Here is a 16666-nt window from a genome sequence, read left to right as displayed (position 1 = left end):
CAATTTTGCTCCATAAGCCTGCCATGACGCACAGTAGTTTCTATTCTTTTCTTTTTAAACTGCCCCTGCAGTGTTTAAGCCCCAAAGTGTATTCTAAAGGAATGAGAAATAAAAAGAAAGGACTTGTACTTCTCCTTCCCACTGGATCCACTGCTGGCCTTGGCTCAATAGCTGCAGTGCAGTATAAAAAAACAAAATAGAAACTGTCGTGTGTGAAGGCCGCCTTATGGTGGATTGTGCTGAACCAGACACATATAGGGGGAGATTTATCAAAACCTGTGCAAAGGAAAAGATGGACAGATTTTCTGCAGAGGCCTTGTTAAAAATGAAAGAAGCGATCTGATTGGTTTCTATGGGCAACTTGGCAACTTTTCCTCTGCACAGGTTTTGATGAATCTCCCCAATACTGTGATGCTTTTTTTTGGCAGAAAGCAGCCACGATTTTTTTTAACCCTGGACAACTTTTCTAACAAAAAGGTATTGAGTAAAGCAGATCAACTCCTTAGGAGACATGCAATAGAACTTAGAATCTTAAGGAAGTGACATCATCATGACACGGTGGTGTCTCTCAGGTTATACCGATAGCAGTCAACAAATGATCCCACTTGATGCTTTATCTTGCATACGATTAGACTGCTACTCTTCTACCTGAAGATGATGCTTCGATATTGTCCTCTTCTCGCTTTTGTAGCTGCCATTTTCTTGCTTTATTTCATTCCTGCAAGCAGCTCAACCACTATTGCGAAAGATGACGACATACTCAGCTCTACAAAATGCCCGGCATACCTCCTGTTTGAAACGGCTGCTTATCTGTCTGACGTGACAATTGAACTTCCTTGCCAATGCAAGCCTGAGGAAACAAAGTACGTGGTATGGTACTACCAGAAGAAGAGCGGAGACAAGCCCATGGTCCTCACAGACTTCAAAGGTACGGTGCAACTCGATGTAGAAAATGTTCGGGACGCTTATGATACCTCTTTAAAGTTCACTATCCGGATGTTCAACCTTATTGTACATAAGGCACAAATAGAAAATTCCGGAAATTATCTATGCGGCACACAGGATGGACACTTCTTTTATGGATACAATGTTGATATTCAGGACTCCAAGGATGCCCTTGTATCTTTTGTAGAGAAAGATGGCAAGCCACAGCCACATCTGAAAAACAAATACTTTGTGGCCTTCACCACTTTTTCGGATTGGACAGTTTGTGACCGATGTGATGTAAGAGGGGAACAAAGGAGCATTGGCCTGTGCTATGTCAATAGTTCCTACCTCAACCCCAGATTTCATGCAAACAAGAATGATGTGTCTTCATGTGGCTCAGAAGCCGTTCCACTCAAATTCAAGAAATTGCTCTCCAAGCGAAGACCAGAGATCATGATCCGGAGCTGCATGACTAAATGTCATGTGCGGAAGAAGGGAGTTATGGGCATGTTGAGCACTCTGATGCACACTATAGGAAAGCTTAAAGATTACATCCCATGGATCTCTAAGGTACCAATGGAGATTCATACTCAAACAATGGGCAGCAGAATGAGTATTTCTTGTCCAGGAGTAAGGCCGGAACATGCGGTGGCCTGGGACAAAGATAATGAGCGACTTTATCTCACAGAGAATCTAATTGGTGCTAAAAAGTCTATGAGAGTCTTCATTGATCATGGAGGCCATCTGAACTTTCGCTCCATCCAGTACAGTGACGCAGGAACCTACTATTGCTGGCTGCAGGGGAAACTGACGGCCGGCTTTAAGTTGTCTGTGCAAAGAGATCCTCTGAAAAAACGTAAGTTCAGCGATCCAGATGCTATATTTGTCATGAAGAACATTTTGATAAGTATTCCAGTGCTCATCATTATCTTCATCGTCGTTTATTGTGCAAAGTTCTTTTGCTGTTGTACCTGAGCCTCCTCCTGTGTGCCGAACATTGCAGTTCAATACATGATGACGGAGTATGAGATCCATACAGAAAGGAAGAAGATGTCTTCTATATATCTAGTGTTGCTTTGCATGTTAATATTAATAAAACGAATAAAATGCTTCCGTGTTTTATTTTTATTTTTAATATAAGTAACAAAGTTCATGGTCTGTTTAACCCCACCAGGACCAAGGGCGTACCTGTATGCCCTCTGTGTTTCTCTTCACCACCGGTAATCTGGCGGTGAACGGAACAGGATGCCTGCCATCGAATCAGGGCTGCTACCGTTACCTGCACATGAATCAGGGTTCCTGCTGGGGGTGACAATGACGGCACCCACTCCGCTCCTCTTCCAGAGGGCGAGAGCGGGTGCTGGGAGGTGATACCAGCAATGGGGCACCCCCAATCCCTGGTGTCAGTGGCGGTATTGCGGGCCTCAGAACCAGCGACGACGATCAACGGCGAGAAAATGACAGCAGCAGTAGGAGGTGAGGCCTTGCCTTCTGCTGTTGCTTAGCAACAACTCCCAGCATGCACAGCCAAAGGGCATGCTGAGAGTTTTAGTTTTGCAACAGCTGGAGGCACACAGGTTGCGAAACATTGGGTTAGGATTTGTTACCTAACTCAGTGTTTTGCAACCAGTGTGCCTCCAGCTGTTGCAAAACTACAACTCCCAGCATGCACTGACAGACCATGTATGCTGGGCATTGTAGTTTTGCAACAGCTGGAGGTACACTGGTGCAGAAACACTGCGGTAATCTGTTACCTTACATATTGTTTCCCAACCAGTGTGCCTCCAGCTGTTGCTTAACTACAACTCCGAGCATCCACGGTCTGTCACAGCATGCTGAGAGTTATAGTATTGCAACAGCTGGAGGCCCCCCCCAATGTGACACGGGCGGGGGGTTTCAGTGAGTTTTCCACTGCAAGTTTGAGCTGCGGCAAATTTTCCGCCACAGCTCTAATTCCCAGCTGGAAACTTGCTGTGAACCCAGTTAGACCTGTTTCCAAAATGGAGCCTCCAGCTGTTGCAAAACAACAACTCCCATTATTGCCGGACAGCCATTGGGGGGCAATTTTGGGGGCCATTTCTCCTTTTACCCCTTATGAAAAGGTAAAGTTGAGGTCTACACCAGCATGTTAGTGTAAAAAAAAAAAAATGTTTTTTTTACACTAACATGCTGGTGTTGCCCCATACGTTTCATTTTCACAAGAGGCAAAGTTAAAAAAGCCCCTCAAAATTTGTAATGCAATGGAAATACCCCATATGTAGGTGTTAAAGTGCTCTGCGGGCGCACAACAGGGCTCAGGAGTGAGAGCACACCATGTCCATTTGAGGCCTAAACTGGTGATTTGCTCAGTGGTGTCTGCTGGTTACTAGTGTTGGGCACGAATATTCGCATTTCAAATTTTTATAGCGAATATGGCAAATTCACGAATTTGTGAATATTGCGAATATATTCACTATATATTAAAAATTATGAATATTCACATTTTTCCGCTTATTCGCATATGTGAATATTCGCATATTCCTTCTTTTCACTTGTGGGCCAATTAGAATGATGCAAATACACTTGTCAGCGGTTATCAACAACATCCCTAGCAACCAATAGTAGAGTTACCCACCCCCTCACTGTTTTCTTCCGCAAATACACGAATATGCAAATATAACAAATACGCGAAATTCTCGAATATAGGACGAATATTCGTCTATATATTAGTGAAATATCGCGAATCCGAATATGGCCAATGCCGCTCATCACTATAAAAGAATAAGGGGGAAGAAGTTTTGTCTGCCATTTACGAAATGCCATACCTTCAGCATGTGATTTTGGGAAAATGCCTTTTAGCCTAAAAATGCCACAAAAGGCTAAAAACGTGCCAAAAGAGAAAGCAGAAAACACAATGGCCTGATTTACTAAGAGTGGAGTGTAGGTTTTTTTGTGGGTTTTAATTCCCTACAAATTTTTTTCCCTACATTTTTCACTTTTCCCTACATTTTCCTTTTTTTTACACATGATCTGATCTGTTGGGTTTTCCTCAGCTCAAATCCACCACATTTTCTGTGGAAACCTCAGTAAGTATGTTGTGTTTTTGTGAAAATGTTGGGATCACGCCCCTTTTGGTGACCACGCCCCATTTCCCCCATGGCCACGCCCATTTTTAAAGGGGTTTTCTTAGTAAAATGGAGAGCTAGTAGGGTTTTTTCAATCCTGGCACAAATTCTGGTGCAGACAGAATTTCTGGCACAATGCGCCAGAGTCTGGCACACAACCCGTCAACACATGTCGGGTTTGCAATAGTAAATGAGGGACAATGTGTGGCATTTCATGTCTCCCTATTGACTCCCAGCTAACATCTTGCGACAGCATTTTTAGCCCAAAAAAGTCCATACTGTTAGTATGAATATACAGTTACATACCACAAAAGGCTTCAACAAAGAACAGAAACTAATAAATGCTAAGAAAATAATACTAAACATTCATGAGACATCCCTATTTAATGAGTATTTAACATTCGGAACATTGCCAAAAACAATGATGTCCTCAAAATTCTTTTTATGGAAAAATTCAAAAAGGTTTTCATCATCATCAATTTTTGATTGAAAAAAAAAAATCCCAACAAGTGACAGGTTGCAGGTTAATGATTGCAGAATATGCATGATAATTATCTTTACACTATTATAAAGCAAATATCAACCAAAAATGTACATCCCAAATACTCTATTGGGCTTTAAAAATGTCATACATTAGGGAAAAAGACTATGCCCCCTTTTTTTTTTTTTTTTTAAAGATGAGAATAGTGTAAAAAAAAATGTACTTGGTGTAAAAGCTTCCGAGTGTTAAGCAGGGTTCCCGCTGCAGAATTTCTGTACTGAATTCGGCAGTAAATTCTGCAGAAATTAATTGCCCATTCACTTCAATGGAATTCCTGCTGCCCAAATTATGTAGCTGTGTGAAAGGGATGGCAGAATTCCATTGAAGTACATTGGCAATTAATTTCTGCAGAATTTTTATGCAGACTTCCGTGCAGAAATTCTCCTGTGTAGACTGCCATTGGGGGAGCCTTAAAAGTGTATTCCCCTGCAAAACCTTTTTTTTTTTATATTTTTTTTTTTTTTAAATCAACTGGTGCCAGAAAGTTAAACAGATTTGTAAATTACTTTTATTAAAAAAAAAATCTTAATCCTTCCAGTACTTATCAGCTTCTGTATGCTCCACAGGAAGTCCTTTTCCTTTTGAATTTCCTTTCTGTTTGACCACAATGCTCTCTGCTGTCACCTCTGTCCATGTCAGGAACTGTCCAGAGCAAGAGAGATTTACTATGGGGATTTGCTCCTGCTCTGGACAGTTCCTGACATGGACAGAGGTGTCAGCAGAGAGCACTGTGGTTAGGCAGAAAGGAATTCAAAAAGAAAAGAACTTCCTGTGGAGCATACAGCAGCTGATAAGTACTGGAAGGAGTAAGATTTTTTAATAAAAGTAATTTACAAATCTGTTTAACTTTCTGGCACCAGTTGATTTAACCCCTTAACCTCTTAAGGACCCAGGACGTACGGGGACGTCCCCGCACCCTGGGCCTTAAGGACCCAGGACGTCCCCGTACGTCCTGGCGTTTTCCGGTCTCTGCCGCTCGCCGGTCAGAGATCGGAACCGGATGCCTGCTGAAATCCTTCAGCAGGCATCCAGGGCAAACGCCGAGGGGGGCCATGTAGGCCCCCCATGTCTGCGATCGCCGCAAATCGCAAGGGAAATCGCCCTTGCGATCTGCGGCGATACCGGGCTGATCGGGTCTCTGGGACCCGACCGCCCGGTAATTTCGCATGATCCCGGCTGTCACAGACAGCCAGGACCATGCTAACGTATAGGAGCGAGGTGGCAAGCCTGCCACCTCCTCCTATACCCTGCGATCTGTCGGTTAGTTAACCGACCAATCGCAGGAGGGGGGGGCGGTTACTTCCTCCCGTCCTGCCCGGCCCCTGAAAGTCCGGAGAGGACGGGAGGAAGACCTGAGGACGCGGCAGGGGACGGGGGAGTGCTGGGGACCGGCCCTGGTACTTACCTCGTCCCCGAAGACCCGGATCCCGGCGAAGAAGATGGCGGCGGCGGCGACAGGTGAGTATATCTTCAGCCGCGGTCGGGCCCTTTACAGCAATGCACCTCGCAGTAAAGCGACATGCATTGCTGTAATAGGACCCTGTAAACTACAACTCCCAGCATGCCCAGACAGCCCTTGGCGTCTGGGCATGCTGGGAGTTGCAGTTTTGCAACATCTGGAGGTCCACAGTTTTTGGACCACTGTGCCCTTCCAGATGTTGCAAAACTACACATCCTCAGCATGCCCTTACTGTCCAGGCATGCTGGGAGTTGTAGTTCTGTAACATCTGGCCCTTCAGATGTTGCAGAACTACAACTCCCAGCATGCTGGACAGTTTTGGCATACTGGGGGTTGTAGTTTTGCAACATCTGGAAGGGCACAGATTGGGAACCACTGTATTAGTGGTCTGCAAACTGTAGTCCTCCAGATGTTGCAAAACTACAACTCCAAGCATGCTGGGAGTTGTAGTTCGGCAACATCTGGCTCTAAAGATGTTGCCGAACTACTACTCCCAGCATGCCTGAGAATGTTTGGGAGTTGTGGTTTTGCAACAGCTGGAGGCACACTGGTTGGGAAACATTGTTTCCTAACTCAGTGTTTCCCAACCCGTGTGCCTCCAGCTGTTGCAAAACCACAACTCCCAAACATTCTCAGGCATGCTGGGAGTAGTAGTTTTGCAACAGCTGGAGGTCCCCCCCCCCCCCCCCCCCTGTGAATGTACAGGGTACATTCACATGGGCAGGGGGCTTACAGTGAGTATCGGGCTGCAAGTTTGCAATGCAGCAAATTTTGCGCGGCAGCTCAAACTCGCTGTAATCCCCCGCCCATGTGACTGTACCCTAAAAACACTACACTTACACAAAATAAAATAAAAAGTAAAAAACACTACACTTACACAAAATAAAATAAAAAGTAAAAAACACTACATATACACATACCCCTACACAGCCCCCCTCCCTCCCCAATAAAAATGAAAAACGCCTGGTACGCCACTGTTTCCAAAATGGAGCCTCCAGCTGTTGCAAAACAACAACTCCCAGTATTGCCGGACAGCCGTTGACTGTCCAGGCATGCTGGGAGTTTTGCAACAGCTGGAGGCCCCCTGTTTGGGAATCACTATTGTAGAATACCCCTATGTCCACCCCTATGCAAATCCCTAATTCAGGCCTCAATTGCGCATGGCGCTCTTACTTTGGAGCCCTGTCGTATTTCAAGGCAACAGTTTAGGGTCACATATGGGGTATCTCCGTACTCGGAAGAAATTGACTAACAAATCTTGGGGGTCTTTTTCTCCTTTCACCTCTTATGAAAAGGTGAAGTTGGGGTCTACACCAGCATGTTAGTGTAAAAAAAAAAAACTTTTTACACTAACATGCTGGTGTTGCCCTATACTTTTCATTTTGACAAGAGGTAAAGGGGAAAAACACCCCCCAAAATTTGTAACGCAATTTCTCCCGAGTACGGAGATACCCCATATGTGGGCGCAAAGTGCTCTGGGGGCGCACAACAAGGCCCAGAAGGGAGAGTGCACCATGTACATTTGAGGTGTTTTTCACAGGGGTGGCTGATTGTTACAGCGGTTTTGACAAACGCAAAAAAAACAAAACCCCACATGTGACTCCATTTCGGAAACTACACCCCTCACGGAATGTAATGAGGGGTGCAGTGAGAATTTACACCCCACTGGTGTCTGACAGATCTTTGGAAGAGTGGGCTGTGCAAATTAAAAATGTTGTACAGCCCACTGTTCCAAAGATATGACAGACACCAGTGGGGGGGTAAATGCTCCCTTTACGCCTTCTTACGTTCCTCAAGGGGTCTAGTTTCCAAAATGGTATGCCATGTGGGGGTTATTTTGCTGTCCTGGCACCATATGGGCTTCCTAAATGCGATATGCCCCCCGAGCAAAATTTGCTCTCAAAAAGCCAAATATGACTCCTTCTCTTCTGAGCATTGGAGTTTGCCCGTAGTGCGCTTCAGGTCAACTTATGGGGTACCTCCATACTCAGAAGAGATGTGGTTACAAATTTGGGGTGGTATTTTCTGTTATTAACCCTTGCAAAAATGTGAAATTTGGGGGGGAAACACACCTTTTAGTGATTTTTTTTTTTTTTTTTTACGTATGCAAAAGTCGTGAAACCACTGTGGAGTATTAAGGCTCACTTTATTTCTTGTTACGTTCCACAAGGGGTCTAGTTTCCAAAATGGTATGCCATGTGTTTTTTTTTTTGCTGTCCTGGCACCATAGGGGCTTCCTAAATGCGACATGCCCCCGAGCAAAATTTGCTCTCAAAAAGCCAAATATGACTCCTTCTCTTCTGAGCATTGTAGTTCACCCATAGTACACCTAAGGTCAACTAATGGGGTACCTTCATACTCAGAAGAGATGGGGTTACAATGTTTGGGGGGTATTTTCTGCTATTAACCCTTGCAAAAATGTGAAATTTGGGGGGAAACACACATTTTAGTGAAATTTTATTTTTATTTTTTTTACATATGCAAAAGTCGTGAAACTCCTGTGGGGGTATTAAGGCTCACTTTATTACTTGTTACGTACCTCAAGGGGTCTAGTTTCCAACATGGTATGCCATGTGGGGGATTTTTGCTGTTCTGGCACCATAGGGGCTTCCTAAATGCAACATGCCCCCCAAAAACCATTTCAAAAAAACGTACTCTCCAAAATCCCCTTGTCGTTCTTCCCTTCTGAGCCCTCTACCGCGCCCGCCGAACACTTTACATAGACATATGAGGTATGTGCTTACTCGAGAGAAATTGGGCTACAAATATAAGTATACATTTTCTCCTTTTTCCCCTTGTAAAAATTCAAAAATTGGGTTTACAAGAACATGCGAGTGTAAAAAATGGAGATTGTGAATTTTCTCCTTCACTTTGCTGTTATTCCTGTGAAACACCTAAAGGGCTAAAACGCGGACTGAATGTCATTTTGAATACTTTGGGGGGTGCAGTATTTATAATGCGGTCATTTGTGGGGTATTTCTAATATGAAGACCCTTCAAATCCACTTCAAACCTGAACTGGTCCATGAAAAATTGTGAGTTTGGAAATTTTGTGAAAAATTGGAAAATTGCTGCTGAACTTTGAAGCCCTCTGATGTCTTCCAAAAGTAAAAACTCATCAATTTTATGATGCAAACATAAAGTGGACATATTGTATATGTGAATAAAAAAAAATTATTTGTAATATCCATTTTCCTTACAAGCAGAGAGCTTCAAAGTTAGAAAAATGCAAAATTTTCAAAATTTTCATAAAATTTTGGGATTTTTCACCAAGAAAGGATGCAAGTTACCACAAAAATTTACCACTATGTTAAAGTAGAATATGTCACGAAAAAACAATCTCGGAATCAGAATGATAACTAAAAGCATTCCAGAGTTATTAAGGTTTAAAGTGACAGTGGTCAGATGTGCAAAAAATGGCCGGGTCCTGAGGTGTAAAATGGCTGGGTCCTTAAGGGGTTAAGGACGCAGCCCTTTTTCACCTTAAGGATTGAGCCCTTTTTCGCAATTCTGACCACCGTCACTTTACGCATTAATAACTCTAAAACACTTTTACTGAATATTCAGATTCTGAGAATGTTTTTTCGTGACATATTCTACTTTATTTTGGTGGTAAATTTTGGTCATTACTTGCATCCATTTTTGGTGAAAAATCCCCAAATTTCATGAAAATTTAGAAAATGTTGCATTTTTCTAACTTTGAAGCTCTCTGCTTGTAAGGAAAATGGATATTCCAAATAAATTAAATTTTTATTCACAAATACAATATGTCCACTTTATATGTAAAAAAAGAAAAAGAAAATGGCAGCAGCACACTTGGTCAACAAAATGGAGGCTCTTAGCGCATTGTTTGATCAAAACGTGTCCCCCATCCACCACGTGGAGTGGGCCTCATATAGGATGGGACCCTAACATTCACTCACCTCAGGCTGGGCGACATTCTGGATCCACTAACAACCTAAAACCACCTCCTGTGAAATAGGGGAGGGGATGCACGGCCTGAGGTGAGTGAATGTTAGGGTCCCATCCTATATGAGGCCACCTCCACGTGGTGGATGGGGGACACGTTTTGATCAAAAAGTGCGCTAAGAGCCTCCATTTTGTTGACCAAGTGTGCTGCTGCCATTTTCTTTTTTTTACATGTCTTGTACTTGCCACAGTAGCGTGCACCCGTGTATTGGCCTAGGTGCTGACTACATTTTTGTTTCATTTTGTTTTTGCTGTGCAATGTGGGGGGAGTGGCTCCCTCTGTAGCCGTGCATCCCCTCCCCTATTTCACAGGAGGTGGTTTTAGGTTGTTAGTGGATCCAGCATGTCGCCCAGCCTGAGGTGAGTGAATGTTAGGGTCCCATCCTATATGAGGCCACCTCCACGTGGTGGATGGGGGACACGTTTTGATCAAAAAGTGCGCTAAGAGCCTCCATTTTGTTGACCAAGTGTGCTGCTGCCATTTTCTTTTTTTTTTACATGTCTTGTACTTGCCACAGTAGCGTGCACTCATGTTTTGGGCTAGGTGCTGACTACATTTTTGTTTCATTTTGTTTTTGATGTCCACTTTATATTGGCATCATAAAATGGACATATTTTTACTTTTTGAAAAAATTAGAGGGCTTCAAAGTAGAGCAGCAATTTTCCAAAATTTCATGAAACTTGCAAAATCTGAAGGGACAGATGTTACAGAACTACAACTCCCAGCATTCCTGGGCAGTCTAAGAATGCTGAGAGTTGTAGTTTGGCAACATCTGGAGGGCTACTGTTTGGGCACCACTGTAACAGTGGTCTCCAAACTGTGACCCTCCAGATTTTGCAAAACTACAACTCCCAGCATGCCCAGACAGCCTTTGGCTGTATGGGCATGCTGGGACTTTCAGTTTGGCACCCACTAGGAAGGGCAGCAGTAAATATCGCTTACTGCCCCCTTCCTTTACCCCCCCCCCCCCCCCCCCACCGTCGGTCAGGGCTGGATCATCATTGGTGCTCATGGAACACCTGCTCCGGGCCCTGTGCCCGCAGAGGGCCCCGTCACGTTCGGGACATCCCTGCGGGCTGCTTAGTAGCGGATCGAGGCCTCCGATAGCCCGGCAGTGGCCACTTTATGATTTCAGCAGGCATCCCGGTTCGGTCCCCAACCAGCTAGCGGCGGGGACCGGAATTCCCACGGGCGTATGCATATGCCCCATGTCCTTAAGGACTCGGGATGCAGGGCGTATGCATACGCCCGGCGTCCTGAAGAGGTTAAGACAGACTGGATGCCGGGCTGATAGATTTTACCAACACTGATATATTTTATATATTTTAGCAGACTATTAAGAAACAAAAAAGCTTTAGGACATTGATGTACAGTGGTCCCTCAACATACGATGGTAATCCATTCCAAATGGACCATCGTTTGTTGAAACCATCGTATGTTGAGGAATCCGTGCAATGTTAAGTATAGGACAGTGGTCTACAACCTGCGGACCTCCAGATGTTGCAAAACTACAACAGTGACGTGATGACGACGATGAAGAGCACCGACGATGCAGGGGATCCCGATGAGGACGCGCCGGAGCCCGAGGACAGGTAAGTGATCGTCAGCAGACCACACGGGGCACCGTAAACGGCTATCTGGTGGCAGCTGAAGCAGTCTGTGCTGCCGGATAGCCATTTATGCGATGGCCCCGACATACAAAATCATCGTATGTTGATGCTGCCTCTGAGAGGCCATCGTATGTTGAAATGATCGTATGTCGGGGCCATCGTAGGTCGGGGGATCACTATGTTTGGCTTGCAGAAGTTTGCTTAGCTCAGTGTCCCCCAACCTTTGACTCTCCAGGTGTTGGAAAACTACAACTACCTTCATTCACTGACAGCTTGGAATAGCAGTTGCACTTTGTAGATTAGTGTTTCCCATCCTGTGGTTTTCTGGCTGCTCCCAGACTAAAACTCTTACTATTCCAGACACAGCACCACACCTGACGATGGGCTGTGTCTGGTATTGCAATTTTGCTCCATAAGCCCAGTAGTTTCTATTCTTTTCTTTTTAAACTGCCCCTGCAGTTTTTAAGCCCCAAAGTGTATTCTAAAGGAATGAGAAATAAAAAGAAAGGACTTGTACTTCTCCATCCCACTGGATCCACTGCTGGCCTTGGCTCAATAGCTGCAGTGCAGTATAAAAAAACAAAATAGAAACTGTCGTGTGTGAAGGCCGCCTTATGGTGGATTGTGCTGAACCAGACACATATAGGGGGAGATTTATCAAAACCTGTGCAAAGGAAAAGATGGCCAGATTTTCTGCAGAGGCCTTGTTGAAAATGAAAGAAGCGATCTGATTGGTTGCTATGGGCAACTGGCAACTTTTCCTCTGCACAGGTTTTGATGAATCTCCCCAATACTGTGATGCTTTTTTTTGGCAGAAAGCAGCCACGATTTTTTTAACCCTGGACAACTTTTCTAACAAAAAGGTATTGACTAAAGCAGATCAACTCCTTAGGAGACATGCAATAGAACTTAGAATCTTAAGGAAGTGACATCATCATGACACGGTGGTGTCTCTCAGGTTATACCGATAGCAGTCAACAAATGATCCCACTTGATGCTTTATCTTGCATACGATTAGACTGCTACTCTTCTACCTGAAGATGATGCTTCAATATTGTCCTCTTCTCGCTTTTGTAGCTGCCATTTTCTTGCTTTATTTCATTCCTGCAAGCAGCTCAACCACTATTGCGAAAGATGACGACATACTCAGCTCTACAAAATGCCCGGCATACCTCCTGTTTGAAACGGCTGCTTATCTGTCTGACGTGACAATTGAACTTCCTTGCCAATGCAAGCCTGAGGAAACAAAGTACGTGGTATGGTACTACCAGAAGAAGAGCGGAGACAAGCCCATGGTCCTCACAGACTTCAAAGGTACGGTGCAACTCGATGTAGAAAATGTTCGGGACGCTTATGATACCTCTTTAAAGTTCACTATCCGGATGTTCAACCTTATTGTACATAAGGCACAAATAGAAAATTCCGGAAATTATCTATGCGGCACACAGGATGGACACTTCTTTTATGGATACAATGTTGATATTCAGGACTCCAAGGATGCCCTTGTATCTTTTGTAGAGAAAGATGGCAAGCCACAGCCACATCTGAAAAACAAATACTTTGTGGCCTTCACCACTTTTTCGGATTGGACAGTGTGTGACCGATGTGATGTCAGAGGGGAACAAAGGAGCATTGGCCTGTGCTATGTCAATAGTTCCTACCTCAACCCCAGATTTCATGCAAACAAAAATGATGTGTCTTCATGTGGCTCAGAAGCCGTTCCACTCAAATTCAAGAAATTGCTCTCCAAGCGAAGACCAGAGATCCTGATCCGGAGCTGCATGACTAAATGTCATGTGCGGAAGAAGGGAGTTATGGGCATGTTGAGCACTCTGATGCACACTATAGGAAAGCTTAAAGATTACATCCCATGGATCTCTAAGGTACCAATGGAGATTCATACTCAAACAATGGGCAGCAGAATGAGTATTTCTTGTCCAGGAGTAAGGCCAGAACATGCGGTGGCCTGGGACAAAGATAATGAGCGACTTTATCTCACAGAGAATCTAATTGGTGCTAAAAAGTCTATGAGAGTCTTCATTGATCATGGAGGCCATCTGAACTTTCGCTCCATCCAGTACAGTGACGCAGGAACCTACTATTGCTGGCTGCAGGGGAAACTGACGGCCGGCTTTAAGTTGTCTGTGCAAAGAGATCCTCTGAAAAAACGTAAGTTCAGCGATCCAGATGCTATATTTGTCATGAAGAACATTTTGATAAGTATTCCAGTGCTCATCATTATCTTCCTCGTCGTTCATTGTGCAAAGTTCTTTTGCTGTTGTACCTGAGCCTCCTCCTGTGTGCCGAACATTGCAGTTCAATACATGATGACGGAATATGAGATCCATACAGAAAAGAAGAAGATGTCTTCTATATATCTAGTGTTGCTTTGCATGTTAATATTAATAAAACTAATAAAATGCTTCCGTGTTTTTTTTTTTTTTTTTTATATAAGTAACAAAGTTCATGGTCTGTTTAACCCCACCAGGATCAAGGGCGTACCTGTATGCCCTCTGTGTTTCTCTTCACCACCGGTAATCTGGCGGTGAACAGAACAGGATGCCTGCCATCGAATCAGGGCTGCCTGCCGTTACCTGCACGTGAATCAGGACTCCTGCTGGGGGTGACAATGACGGCACCCACTCCGCTCCTCTTCCAGAGGGCGAGAGAGGGTGCTGGGAGGTGACACCAGCAGAGGGGGCCCCCCAATCCCTGGCGTCAGGACCGGTGACGACGATCAACGGTGAGGAAATGACAGCAGCAATACGAGGTGAGGCCTTGCCTTCTGCTGTTGCTTAGCAACAACTCCCAGCATGCACAGCCAAAGGGCATGCTGAGAGTTTTAGTTTTGCAACAGCTGGAGGCACATAGGTTGCGAAACATTGGGTTAGGGTTAGGATTTATTACCTAACTCAGTGTTTTGCAACCAGTGTGCCTCCAGCTGTTGCAAAACTACAACTCCCAGCATGCACTGACAGACCATGTATGCTGGGCATTGTAGTTTTGCAACAGTTGGAGGTACACTGGTACAGAAACACTGCGGTAAGCTGTTACCTTACATATTGTTTCCCAACCAGTGTGCCTCCAGCTGTTGCTTAACTACAACTCCGAGCATCCACGGTCTGTCACAGCATGCTGAGAGTTATAGTATTGCAACAGCTGGAGGCCCCCCCAATGTGACACGGGCAGGGGTTTTCAGTGAGCTTTCCACTGCAAGTTTGAGCTGCGGCAAATTTTCCGCCGCAGCTCAAATTCCCAGCGGGAAACTTGCTGTGAACCCAGTTAGACCTGTTTCCAAAATGGAGCCTCCAGCTGTTGCAAAACAACAACTCCCATTATTTCCAGACAGCCATTGGGGGGCAATTTTGGTGGCCATTTCTCCTTTGAAAAGGTAAAGTTGAGGTCTACACCAGCATGTAAGTGTAAAAAAAATATATTTTTTACACTAACATGCTGGTGTTGCCCCATACGTTTCATTTTCACAAGAGGCAAAGTCAAAAAAAGCCCCTCAAAATTTGTAATGCAATGGAAATACCCCATATGTAGGTGTTAAAGTGCTCTGCGGGCGCACAACAGGGCTCAGGAGTGAGAGCACACCATGTCCATTTGAGGCCTAAACTGGTGATTTGCTCAGTGGTGTCTGCTGGTTACTAGTGTTGAGCACGAATATTCGCATTTTGAATTTTTATAGCGAATATGGCAAATTCACGAATTTGTGAATATTGCAAATATATTCACTATATATTAAAAATTACGAATATTCACTTTTTTCAGCTTATTCGCATATGTGAATATTCGCATATTCCTTCTTTTCACTTGTGGGCCAATTAGAATGATGCAAATACACTTGTCAGCGGTTATCAACAACATCCCTAGCAACCAATAGTAGAGTTGCCCACCCCCTCACTGTTTTCTTCCGCAAATACACGAATATGCAAATATAACAAATACGCGAAATTTACAAATATAGGCCGGATATTCGTCTATATATTAGTGAAATATCGCGAATCCGAATATGGCCAATACCGCTCAACACTATAAAAGAATAAGGGGGAAGAAGTTTTGTCTGCCATTTACGAAATGCCATACCTTCAGCATGTGATTTTGGAAAAATGCCTTTTAGCCTAAAAATGCCACAAAAGGGTAAAAACGTGCCAAAAGAGAAAGCAGAAAACACAATGGCCTGATTTACTAAGAGTGGAGTGGAGGTTTTTTTGTGGGTTTTAATTCCCTACAAATTTTTTTCCCTACATTTTCCTTTTATTACACATGCTCTGATCTGTTGGGTTTTCCTCAGCTCAAATTCACCACATTTTCTGTGGAAACCTCAGTAAGTATGTTGTGTTTTTGTGAAAATGTTGGGAACACGCCCCTTTTGGTGACCACGCCCCATTTCCCCCATGGCCACGTCCCTTTTTAGGGTTCTCTTAGTAAAATGGAGAGCTAGTAGGGTTTTTTCAATCCTGGCACAAATTCTGGTGCAGACAGAATTTCTGGCGCACAACCCGTCATAACATGTCGGGTTTGTAACAGTAAATGAGGGACAATGTGTGGCATTTCATGTCTCCCTATTGACTCCCAGCTAACATCTTGCGACAGCATTTTTGGCCCAAAAAAGTCCATACAGTTAGTATGAATATACAGTAAAATACCACAAAAGGCTTCAACAAAGAACAGAAACTAATAAATGCTAAGAAAATAATACTAAACATTTATGAGACATCCCTATTTATTGAGTATTTAACATTCGGAACATTGCCAAAAACAATGATGTCCTCAAAATTCTTTTTATGGAAAAATTCAAAAAGGTTTTCATCATCATCAATTCTTGATAGAAAAAAAAATCCCAACAAGTGACAGGTTGCAGGTTTAATGATTGCAGAATATGCATGATAAATATCTTTACACTATTATAAAGCAAATATCAACCAAAAATTTACATCCCAAATACTCTATTGGGCTTTAAAAATGTCATACATTAGGAAAATATCTAGACTATGCCCCCTTTTAAAAAAAAAAAATGTTTTTAAAGATGAGAATAGTGTAAAAAAAAATG

At 43.8% G+C, this 16666-nt stretch overlaps 2 protein-coding genes across 2 annotated transcripts; both read left to right on the top strand.

Moving 5' to 3' along the window:
* The first annotated feature begins 557 nt into the window (after positions 1 to 557).
* On the top strand, positions 558 to 2032 carry LOC130356999 (Ig-like V-type domain-containing protein FAM187A). Its single transcript, XM_056559271.1, has one exon. The coding sequence runs from the start codon at positions 655 to 657 to the stop codon at positions 1900 to 1902; it is 1248 nt and encodes a 415-aa protein (XP_056415246.1). The 5' UTR covers positions 558 to 654; the 3' UTR covers positions 1903 to 2032.
* A 10571-nt stretch (positions 2033 to 12603) lies between these two features.
* On the top strand, positions 12604 to 14028 carry LOC130357001 (Ig-like V-type domain-containing protein FAM187A). Its single transcript, XM_056559273.1, has one exon. It carries the CDS (start codon positions 12651 to 12653, stop codon positions 13896 to 13898), a length of 1248 nt encoding a protein of 415 aa, XP_056415248.1. The 5' UTR covers positions 12604 to 12650; the 3' UTR covers positions 13899 to 14028.
* The last annotated feature ends 2638 nt before the right edge of the window (positions 14029 to 16666 follow it).

Source organism: Hyla sarda, chromosome 2 (genome assembly GCF_029499605.1).
Source record: "Hyla sarda isolate aHylSar1 chromosome 2, aHylSar1.hap1, whole genome shotgun sequence".
Lineage (NCBI taxonomy): Eukaryota > Metazoa > Chordata > Amphibia > Anura > Hylidae > Hyla > Hyla sarda.
This window is presented reverse-complemented; position numbering and strand designations above follow the sequence as displayed.